Source organism: Lineus longissimus, chromosome 3, assembly GCF_910592395.1.
Source record: "Lineus longissimus chromosome 3, tnLinLong1.2, whole genome shotgun sequence".
Lineage (NCBI taxonomy): Eukaryota > Metazoa > Nemertea > Pilidiophora > Heteronemertea > Lineidae > Lineus > Lineus longissimus.
The window spans coordinates 5,823,451-5,835,315 of NC_088310.1; the positions used below are offsets into that span (position 1 = coordinate 5,823,451).

Genomic DNA, 11,865 nt, shown 5'->3' on the forward strand with positions numbered 1-11,865 from the left:
TCTGTCTTCTTGTTGATTCGTCCGCATGCGCCTTCATTTTCGACAGGTTGCGAATCTCGTCCTCCGCTTTCGCCTTCGCATATTCCGTCGTCATTTTGAGAAGGGAAAAACGTGTCTGCAGTTCAAAGCTAAAAAACAACGGAAACTCGCTGGTTCTGCTTTTATACTCCGGCAACAGTGAACGGTCTGCCTAAGAGAAAGCTACACTGTCTAAAAACAATGAAGTAGTCCTGGACATATCCTTTAATCCAAGCCTGGACAGACCTTATGATAGGATCAAAGACGTCGACGTGCAAAGTTTTTCAACCAAGTCAATCTAAGTTGCTCTCGTTTACCCCTGTGATTAGTGACAGGACCACAGCCACGCAGAAAATGACAAGCCCTTCAGAGTGTTTCTATGTCTCCGGGCCAACTCTGTGAATATCATTCTCTGATTAAAAATAGACGCAGGAATGTCGCAACTCGATCCCCAATGCGACTCAACGACCACTTCAGTGAAAATGCAGATTATCACGAATTGTCACGATTTACAAAAGAAAAGATCAATAGAATCTGATATCTTCGAAACGAACATTGATTTTGAATCAGCTCCATATAACGGTCTTGATAGACCGTAGACACAATCGGCGTTTGAAGTAACAACCACACAGTTCGTCTCGGACAATCCGTTCATTGTCTCCAATATGAAATCTAAGAGACGAACTTGCTCTGCTCGATTACGTCTGGAGGACAACTTATCCACACTCATATTAACCAATACCTGAGAAAGTATCAGTCGACCAATACGTAACTTGAATAACCCTGTGGTAAGCTATTGCAAGTGTATGTTTTCCCTGGACTCGAATACAATGCGACACGATTTCGTTTTGCAATTTTCTGTCAGTGAGAAGATTTCACATTGGAGTTTTTATCAAGTGTCTTGTTTACTTTGAAGTGTTAGCTTTCCACTCATGTACTCTTCTTATAAAGAATATCCCATGTCGCATCATCCTCGATATAAAGACACCTTATGATGGATTGTCACAACCTGAATAAACTTGGTCACTGTCGGCGCAGCAAATTCCAAATTGTCCTTTCGTTTCTTCCACAGAATATCGCAACCTAGATGACTGGTTCCTGGTGTCTTGGGTGAACAGAAAACAATTCAGACTGTCTCGACTTTACGGAATGCCACAACGTAGCAGAATCAGGGGTGACTATAGCAAAAGTGGACGCAGCTAGTCCACATTGCCTTTACGAAATATCACAACCTATAGGTTGAACTGAATGAAGACTGGTCCCTCCGGTATCTTAACTGAATATCACAGCCTGAATCATTGATCATGATACGCGCAGCAAAGTCCTATTATCGAGTTTTCACAAAATGTCACAATCTGAATCAATGATCATTCTGGGCGAAGAGGAGTCCCCACTCTCTCGTCTTCATTGAACATTGAACAGAGGATGCACAATCAGCTCGTAGGCGTATTTATGTCCGATATCCCAGGAAAGCCTACGTCAGTCATTTTCGTTTTGCCCCAATGAATTTACATATAAAATGTTAATTCCACGACAGAGACACCAGAGTTTCAATTCAGCTGTGTACGTAGAGTCAAATCAGGATTATTATTACACGGACCTGACGTATTGTGGTTATGCGTCTTTAATTCATTTACTGGATGAATCCCCTGAGATGCGTCTTCTATAAAGGGGAGGACTTCTTAGAGAGTGATCCGATTTATGATAACGACTAAATTCAAGAGAACAATCTAGATCTTATAGGTCTGAGTTCCTACAATCACATGCCGTTGTTGAAAGGAAAGAAGCTAATTACATTGTTGCGTGATCTACTGTCCATGTATGTTAGATATCCTCAGTCAAAAGGACTCCAACTCTGAAACGAATGTCCTTAGGAGATAAGTTCTTTGTCCGTCCTTGATCATTGCCACTGGGAGCGACTTGTTGATTCAGTTAAATGTCTAAAAAACAAATATAAGTTGGCCACCACCAACTGTGCCAGCTGAGCCAAAAATTATTAATCTCCTCAACAGTTTGATGAACTGGAAAATTTCATCCTCTTCAAAAACAATTATCCGGCCAAATAAAACGCTCTGTCACTGGTCCGTCCAAACATTAAAGACTTATAATAATTCTATAAGCTGTAAACGAACTGAAGTCGAAAACAATTGAATAACTTGTCAGTCTTCATGGTCAACAAGGGTGTTGCTGCATGGTGTGGAGTCACAGCATGAATCCAATAAATTCTTCCAAAGACACGGATTCAGATTTTGATAATCTTTACTGTCTTCGTCGAAATAGATTAATCTCTATAAAAAGGTTCAGCATTAATCTCCACTTTAGACCAGAGGGTTTTTCTTCAATTATGTCCTCACTATATTGTGACCCTATAAGCAATCAAACTAGCCATATGGTTGTCTTGATGGAGATGCTATTTCTAACCTAAAACATCAGTGTCTTTTTTTCACCCTGGTTGTGATAATCTGGATGCTTTCGAAATAGCTTCTGCATCGTCTTTGTTACTCGGATTGTGACTTTGAGTGAGCCAGAACCAAAAAAGTCTAGGTCAACCCTGATTGTGACTTTTTTAGGTGTCTCACAATTCTCATGGCCTTGTCTTTTCTTTGTTGCTCTGATTGTGACTTTGAGTGAGCCAGAACCAAAAACGTCAATGCCAACCCTGGTTGTGACTTTTTTAGGTGTCTCATAATTCCCATGGCCTTGTCATTTCTCTATTGCTCTGATTGTGACTTTGACTGAGTCACAACCAAAAACGTCAAGGTCAACCCTGGTTGTGATACTTTTAGGTGTCTCACTTTTCCTGTGGCCTTGCCTTTGTGGCTCTGATAGTGACTTTAACTAAGCCAGAACCGAAAACTCAACTGTCATAGAAAAGAAAACTACACATATTTTTTTTTGAAATACTATCAAAATAATTTAATATGGAAATAAATCAACAAAATTTGTGATCAATGCTAGATATAGATAAAATAAAATGTTACAATTTACATCTAAATAAAGGTACATGTAATTAAATATCCTTTTATCACAACTGATACTAGTGAAGACTGAAGAATTCTCCTACAGAAGAAACTCCTCTGAAATACTCCACATATTTCTTCACACAGAAAACAGTAAATTTCCAGCAGTATTTATTCACAGCATCCTATTAAAGAAGATTTGTTTCACCTTCAAACTGCAAACAGATTTCCAAGAAAATTCATGAAAACACCTTGAATATGAGTACTCAAGTCACAACTGGTAACTGCCCTAGATACACAAAAATTTGAGAAATAATCTCATCACATTTGAATTAATTCAAATTTTCAACAAAAAAAACACCAAGCATCAAGGACTTATCCGTAATTGAATTCCTTCTCTACCCTGCAACTGAACAATATCCAAATGTCATTTTCATATCACTTACAACAGTAACAGCAGCCAAGAGTTTTAAATGGTTACATTTTTATAAACATTTTCAAGTGTTATCAATTGTCCTTCATTCCAAACATAGACCAACAGAAGGGGTACAGGAATCCATTCAATGTCTCTGTCCATTTTGTCTTTTACTGTCTCCATGGTAATATAAACAAAAGTCAAAGAGCAGCCAATATTTTAACAGTTTTTAATTTTTCATAAATTCTCCAAAATTGAAAAAGTAACTAATTTCAACGATTCCAAAGGTATAATCCATTACAGGACTCCCTCCTCCTCCTGGGCCTTAACGATGTCCTTTGCCGTTTTCATGGCACTAACAACAGTCACAGCAGCCAACAGTTCTATTGAGACATCACCGTGTCCATGCTCCTGACACAGTTTGATCATCTCCAACCATTCTTGCTCCGTTGTTGAGGAGTCGGCCAGCATCTCCTGATGAATTCTCTCGGTACCTGAAAACCAATCATAAGTGTATGAATGCAACCGCTCAGCTTTTCTAAACACCTTTAAAATTGCCACTTGAAGAAACGCCTGTTTTATCGAATGCATGACTACAACATCATATGCAACTCCAGCAATCATTCCGCCAAAGCAATATTTCATTCGACCGCTAAAATAATATTCCACTCAATCCTCCCCCTCAACCCCACGGCTACATAACATGGCAATGGCCTCAGTCCTGAGCTGGAAACAGTCTATTCGAGTCAATGGAAAAAAATGCTATGAAAAGCAACTTTCATCGAAACTCAAACCCTATAATACATTGGACAACTGAGGTTGGAAGCGGATGACAAGATTTATAATTCACTCTATTGATTTAGCTATCTAACCCGGCAACACATTGAGTGGATGAACATGGTATAGGATGAGGCCAGTTGAGATTTACTGGTTCGTTACCATGGCGTTGCGGTTCATTGCTGGAGAAGAGGATGAACCTCTACCGACTGTTAATTGAAGAAGAACAACAACAACAATTAAGTACCATTTAATCCCCAAGCTGGACACACATAAGGCGCAGATCCTAGCAAGCAGTAGAGAAGAAGAAATAGTAAAAATGAAGAAGAGATAGTAAAGGAGATCAAAGAAGAAAACATTAGAGAAGAAACAGGAAAGAAGAAGAGTTAGAAAGACAAAGAAATAGCAAAGCAACCGAAAAAACTAAGGAGAAGAAGAAAACATGATCAAGAAGCCAGCAACAGCAATTAGCACTTGCAACAACTTACCATTTGGTGCAAGTACTGTATCCTCAAGAATCTGGAATCCCACATGGTACAGATCAGTATCTAGCAACGTCTTTACAGCCATCCCCAACGGTACCAACCTCTCGCCAGAATCCTCCTCAAATTTCAACAAAGCTTGTGCCAACTGAGGGCTTGGACTTTCTCTCAACATGTCGCTGTAATCGTTTGCTTTGAATTGCCCCTTCTGCTGGGCGTACTCTAGTGCCTGGTGGACCCTCCCCTGTTTCAGCATAGACTGCACAACTTTCTTATGGGATGACATTGCGGTGTAGATCCTCTGGGCAAGAGCGTGACAACTGCATGAACAGAGTTTACGGCACTTGCATATCTCTTTGATCATGTCACCGAGGGGCTCTGTCATACACAATCTACAACGAGAAGAAAAGTGGTACAGATTACAATTACATTCAGGCTTCAGTCTTTCATAAATCATCTTTTCTTTAATAATACAGAACCAAGGATTTTATTGGTGGTACCAGAACAGAGATGGATTACATGGTTATAAATCGAATATCTTAGGGATTTCTCCAGAAACTTCTTTAGAAACCTAAGGAGTTAGACAGAATGAATCACGAGTTTGGTGTGAAATAATGAAGTTTGTAAAGACTCATAATAGGCTTAATGAGTGAAGCTGCTATCCCCCAACCCCCCCCCCCCCGAAGCCTGGTCCAGTCTTCTCCATTGTTTACATGTAGATTGCCCCTGCAACAAACTTCTAAACATAAAAATATATGAACTGTAATGACTGATAAAGAAAAGCTCATTTTTAATTTGCACAAAGATTCTGAGCACGATTTAATCAAAATGTCTCAATAGTGTCTGAGCTGGTTGATGGATTTATCACATGTATGCTGGATAACTAGGAGGTTTTCATTAATCAAAAACCATGGAAAAAGGCATCACTCGTCATGGTCTGCGATGAAAACTTCATCTCTGAATACTGAAATTCTCAGCATATTTTAATCAAAAAGCTTGATGCTTCATTTATTGGAGCTTTCCAAATTGGTCATTTCACCAATTTCACCAGTTTCAGATCAGGAACGACGTACATTTTCAGTTCACCATGACTTGTCAGGAAAACTGAATTTTCGAATTACACTGGTGACAAACATTCTTTGCTATTTTCAATCAAAATAGATCCCTTGCAGTTTGCTACAGGGATCCTGGATGCAAAAACATGATTGGGAGCTTTAATTCCACTTTGGGAAGGAAATGCAATATAAATCTGTGAAATCATATCAATAAAAGCCTAATCTGCTATTCCATATCACGTCCTTCATGTTAAATAATGCGATTTGCTGTAATCAAAGAGAATCACCACGACCGCAGCCAATCCCAGTTAAGCCCGGAACAAAAAATTAGGAGGGTAAAACATGGCATGAGACGTCACCTTGGAATACAAACTCTCGCTACTGAAACGCAAGCACCAAAACCTACAAAAACAGCTGGTGAATGGACCTTGATCTGGTTTTGTTGGTAAACGTAGACCACAAGAGAAGCCACCATCACAAATGCTCCAATCATATCATTTCTATTAATGCAACAACATCTCACTGGAATATAATGATTTAGATATAAAAGATGTACACCAGATGAATAAGAATACATAAATATGCAAAGATCCGATCTGAATAAACTTATCCAAAATGATGCCCACCAACAACGAACAACCATTTTTACAACCAAGTATGTGGTACTTGATTATAAACGACTTGCACCCGACGAAGCAGACAACAATTTGCTTGCAGACCATGTACACAGTGATGGCTATACTCACGTGAAGGAATTTTACGCCTAACTCAAATCCTCGATGGCCCACAATTAGAGATCTCGATAACGCTGCTACGGATTAGTGACTATCGACTACTGATCAGAGGTTTTTACTACAACGTGACCTAAGCCACTAGCATGACAGGTCAATTTGATCAGATGTCAGATATCACCATAGTGCAGATACCATTCAAATACTGTTAGCACTATATCACGACCCATCGAGATCACCCCCTGATGCAATGCCACTCACGCCGTAAGGAAACAAGCTGCTCAAATATTCCTCATCTTCCGGTTATACGGCCCTGATTATTTCCTGATGTTATTCCATCCACGGCTACTCAACAATGATGGTGATATCACCACAACAGCCAGGAGCAGGGACTACTGCATGAACTATACATGATGGAATATTTATGAACCGAAAATCACTTTCCTAGAAAATTCATAACCATGCAGCTGGAAGAATCAAAGTAACCTGGAAATTGATTTAATACCAGCTGGAAAAGAGCAACCGGCTCTTGTGGAGAATCAATAACCAGCTGGAAGAGTGAACATAATTTCACTCTGAGATCCAGCTCGATAAAGTTTCAGCACGTTGTGAGTATGTTACCACTGGCATAAATGTATACCATTCTTTGTAATTGAAACATTTTGTGCCGCTAACACGACTAAAGCTAAAAACTAATTTTAAAAGGTATTTGTTTTCATGTTACAATTAAAGGAAACACGACATGAAATTGAAAAAATCCTGTGCTTAGTTGCACTGCTCCCTTTGGTCAAGTGAACCAACATTACATTAAGAAATCTTAGACAAATTGTTTACATGACCATGTTATTTGATCGCCAGGACTTGCACAAGGTAAACCTGCTATTTGAGCTATTCTAATGAAAATATTGAAGCTCGCTTTAAACAAATTAATTTTTGACTTGATTCTTAGCAACCTTGCACTCAAGTTGCTCAACAGGTATGAATTGGCCACAGAACTGATAAAAAGAAATATCATTTGGTTAGTACACAAAATGATGTACAAGGCCAGGCACCCTTCATGGTTCAGGTACACATCTGTCAATCATACATATCAACAGGGCATTGCATTCAAAATTGCCACCAAGCACATCTCCCCAAGCACAACATAGAGAAAGTGACATCTGCGTTATTTGCAGCAAGAGAGCCAAAGCGATTTACACAAGGACACAGAGAAATAGAAAGGAGAGAAAATAATCATGGATGAAATCCTCTTGGCGGACAGTAACATTTAAAACAAGGACATCAATAAACATGACACTAATTCAGATGAATAATCTCATTGGTATCGATATTGTTTCAAATGACCCGGGTTAATCATATTTCTGCATCAGATTTGGACAATCAGAATAGACACTTTAGGAAGATGAACTGGACAGAGAGAGCTGATTTCTTCAGTGGAGCAAAAGTGCATTTATTAAAACCCTGTCCAGTCCTTGAGAGCGGATTTTGACAGCTTAATCTCAGCATTTCAGTATTGTCATCCAACAAGTAGGACTGACTAAGGCAAGGCACGCTGAAAATTCTAGAAATCATTACTTTGAGGTTACAAGGCATTTTGGAATGTGGTGATTTCCTAACTTTCATTGCAGATGTTGGGAACTATGGAAACACAAACTTAAACGACAGCTTAGTAGCATACCAAAAAAAAATTGCGATGACAGTTGTGACGTCAACACGAAATGGATGACATAGGAAGGTGATTAGGTTACCGTATATCACCACTAATGAGCTGGATTGGGAAATTATAACTGCTCTGAGAAACATTTAATGGCTGCATAACAGGATGAACAGTTTTGTTAACCCTTTAGTACAATGCAAGCTATTGAAATATGAATAATCAAAGGAGATGCTGACAAAACAATTAGCACCCTAGAAAGGACACAATCCAAATATTCATTGACTTCCGACCAGATGATAATACTATTGAGATTACCAGGTGGGAAAGTACATGGCAGTACAAGTATTAAGAGTAGATGTTTTTATAGCGGTCCGAGTCACATAAGGGAATTATAATGGCAAGGTGTGGTTCTGGGTTAGCTATACCAAGGACTCTGCCAGTCTATCGCCAAAAATCTGTTGTAGCAGGACTTGCATTCCAAGGGGGACTTGCACTTCTATCACACCAAACATCTATTTGATCACACCAGCATTCTAAACTTGAATGTACAGGTTGTCTCACAAAAGAGTGTTACAACCACTTTTCACAAGTACTTGATAAATTCTCTAAATGAATGTACATGTACATGTAGGTTCCAGTGTGTCATTCCTCCCCTCCTAAACAGGTTAAAATGTTTGAGACATGACAAAAATCTTTGTTCCTACCTTTCCTGTGATATCCAGTGTGAGAGCAGATCAAGCCTGCTGTTCTCCAGGGCGCACTTGACACATTCTAACGACATGGTTTCACTCGGTAGGACACCTAGTGCCAGGACGGAAGACATCACTGCATCACAGAAGGCCAACAATGGCTGCCTCTCACCGCGGGGAGTGGCAACACCTGAAATAACATTAAAATAATTGAAAAGTTTTCTAAGAGAGCAACATCTAACCATGAGCTATCTCTTGCCAGTTGTTGGCTACCATGCCAGCACCGCTCATACAAAACTTGACAAAGCAGTGTGAACGAAACAGCCTGTCCTCCTGTCAAATGTGTACGAAACTGGAGCAAGGATTACTAAGGCTAATGTTTCTAAGGTACTCTGACACCAACCTTTGAATTTGTTCAAAGTATCCATTGTTCTAAGAATCCCCTTTGGACTGTTAGCAGCATGGATGGCAGCAGCTTCATACTTCTCATCATCAAACAGGGCATTAAACATATCAATATAATCCATTATCAGCTCAGCTTCCTTCTCTTTGGATGGATCATCATCCTCATAGGATGATGTGGCGGTTGTCTCTCTTTGACCCAACTGCATTTCTCCTGAGAAGATTGGAAAAAGTAGTGGTTAAGGACTGTCTAGCTGGTAATTAGTGCTATCGAGATGGCAGTACTCTAAACTTATCAGCACAACTTGAGAGCTATGATCAGGTTTAAAACAACAAAAAGTAAAATGGGACTTTTTCTATCAAATTGGCCATGCTCCTTGGTCTTCAGATCTGCAAACCTTTTGAGGGCAATGAGGAACTTCTTGTAAGAAATTCTCTTTCGTCAGTATTTGTTATCAAATTATGAAAACTTTGCAGAACAGAAAACTTCATTACAGCAAGAAACACAACACACCTTTTTCATTTTCTATTGGCAGACCTTTCTCATATCTCTTCAAGGCTGCAATGATCGTCTCTCCGATCCTCTGATGAAATGGCTGAACTTTATTATAAGCCTGTCCAGCTTCCAGGGCAACCCTCAGCCTAATGACCCTCGCTTTTATTGTCTCCTCATCAATAATCAACTGTTCTCTCAAGTCCGCTTTCATGACTAAGTGTTCTTTTAGAATGGCCTTGACCTTCTTTGGCTGGAATCGATTCCTTTGGGTTCCCTTTAGTTCTCTCAGTTGTTTTTCTACTTTTGAGAGTTGTGATAATAGGATGTTCAAATCTGTGCTCTGCTCCATAGATAACCCTGAAAGTTGACAGAAATTAGTTATTATATGCATGGTCAATTAAGAAATTAAGCGGCAGACACAATCCCCAAAAGACAACATCATACATGATATTCTAGTTATAATAACGCTAGATAAAAATAACGTCAGTTATGCATCATTATTAGCAAAACTGGTCTCACACTGTAGTTACACAGTGCCTGGAAGTCACAGAGACAAAGAGAAGATAATTTTCTTGACTCGAACAGTAATACCAGCATTAGGAGATGAGATATGATAGCCAAATTCTTAATGTAACGCATAGCTAAAACCTACCTGGTAGTTGTCTTTTATCAATCTTGACCTCCGTCTTCTGGATCTGTCCCTTAGCCTTTTTTGCCTCTTCCTTTGCCCTCCTTGCAGCACGTAATTGATCAAGCTCAGCTTGTAGCTCATCATTGTTGTCATGCACAACATTTATTCTGAAACAGATGACATACAATACACTGTAGGTTCTAGTTTCTTTCTCATTGATTGTTTATTTGGCTACTGTAAAAGGACAATCCAGGGTTTCTGCATAAACCTAGGACATCAATACCAAGTGAAAGCTTTTCTAATGCCAGGGTTAACCTCAGATTCTGACAATCTTTATATGTTACTAGATAGTACTGATCAATCAGGCTTCTATCATCATATCCCATTTGCATGTAGCACATTTTTCTGAGTCATACTTTAGGCAAAACACCTACCTTGCATCTAATTCTTCAGTTCTTTTGTTGTAATTCCTGACTGTGCTGGGCTCTGATGCCATAGCCTTTAGTTTCCCATTCAAGTAGAATGCCTCCCTCTTCCCCCTCAAAATGGTCTCAATACATTCTTCATATTCTGCTTTGATGGCTGTCAAAATAGGCTTGTATGCAGTCACATGATCTATGACCTACAAAAAGAAGCCAAATTGACATCTTCATGAACTAAGGCAAAACTGGAAACTGTAGGCTTGATTATATTGTGTGACCCTTAGCATTTCATCATTTTGCTTCAAAGCATAAGTCTACATTGTATGTACATGTATTGTAAATTGGTGTTATCAGCAACCCCCATACCATGCATAGGTGACAGTATTCCAAATCCAATGACTGAAGTGAAAGATGTACAATGAACAAGTATATAATTAAATGGCTTAGAAGGTCAGTCACCCAAACTTTACTCTACCAACCTTATCAAATGCAGCTCTATGAATGATGTATCTCTGTTCAGGAGTATCAGTGTTGACTTGTATCAGCTCATCTTCAATAAATTGACTCAGTTCTTTCAGGAATATTCGGTCCCTCTCATTCGAGATGATCGGAGGTAGTCTTGGGAGTGGTGATGTTTGGGCAGTGCTTGAATTATCGCTCATTATGCCAGTGTAGTTGTGTCCTATAGGAAAATGACATGAATTTAGGCAAGAATTAAGAAAGGTATCATCCCAAGGTGAAGAACAAAAGTCAACTCGACTCCATCATCTACCAACCCTTCAATCTAAAAGTGATTCTGGTCGGACAGGGATTTTTAAGTCATAACATTCGACAAACAATTCATAAAATTGTTCACTGGAATGTATCTAAACTCGGACAACGTCACAAACTTTTCCATTTTCTTCAATTGAAGAAGAGTTGGCAAAGGACATTAGGTCATAGGCCCTACCTTATTTTCATAACACCCTACCTCAATCTAAGCATTTGAATTTTAATTTCGGCGTTATGGACGGAAAAGGGCCTTTTTTATTCACTAAAAATTGTTTTTAGGTTTCATCCGCCATTTTGAAACATTTCCCCGTGTGCGTTTCCAACGATTGCGCAAGACTGTTGTGAATCGCTATTGTTTC

The 11,865-nt window shown here is 39.2% G+C and overlaps 1 protein-coding gene across 2 annotated transcripts; it reads right to left on the bottom strand.

Annotated features, from left to right (window-relative positions):
- Window positions 1–2,985: 2,985 nt before the first annotated feature.
- Window positions 2,986–11,818, bottom strand: LOC135485539 (clathrin heavy chain linker domain-containing protein 1-like). Of its 2 annotated transcripts, none has more exons than XM_064767654.1 (9): window positions 11,685–11,818; window positions 11,215–11,417; window positions 10,748–10,935; window positions 10,335–10,480; window positions 9,701–10,039; window positions 9,188–9,400; window positions 8,800–8,974; window positions 4,659–5,044; window positions 2,986–3,887 (listed from the first exon to the last, which is right to left on the bottom strand). In XM_064767654.1, exons 2-9 carry the CDS (start codon window positions 11,395–11,397, stop codon window positions 3,691–3,693), a joined length of 1,827 nt encoding a protein of 608 aa, XP_064623724.1. In that variant the 5' UTR covers window positions 11,398–11,417; window positions 11,685–11,818; the 3' UTR covers window positions 2,986–3,690. The 2 variants fall into 2 exon arrangements, with proteins under 2 accessions (XP_064623724.1, XP_064623722.1); XM_064767652.1 differs by having other exon boundaries at window positions 11,706–11,802.
- Window positions 11,819–11,865: the final 47 nt, after the last annotated feature.

Coding starts and splice junctions, on each gene's coding strand:
- LOC135485539 (XM_064767654.1), bottom strand. CDS start 11,397: ATGAGCGATAATTCAAGCACTGCCCAAACATCACCACTCCCAAGACTA. Junction 10,936..11,214: donor ATAGAGCTGCATTTGATAAG/GTTGGTAGAGTA, acceptor TTCTTTTTGTAG/GTCATAGATCATGTGACTGC. Junction 3,888..4,658: donor TACAGTACTTGCACCAAATG/GTAAGTTGTTGC, acceptor ATTGGTTTTCAG/GTACCGAGAGAATTCATCAG.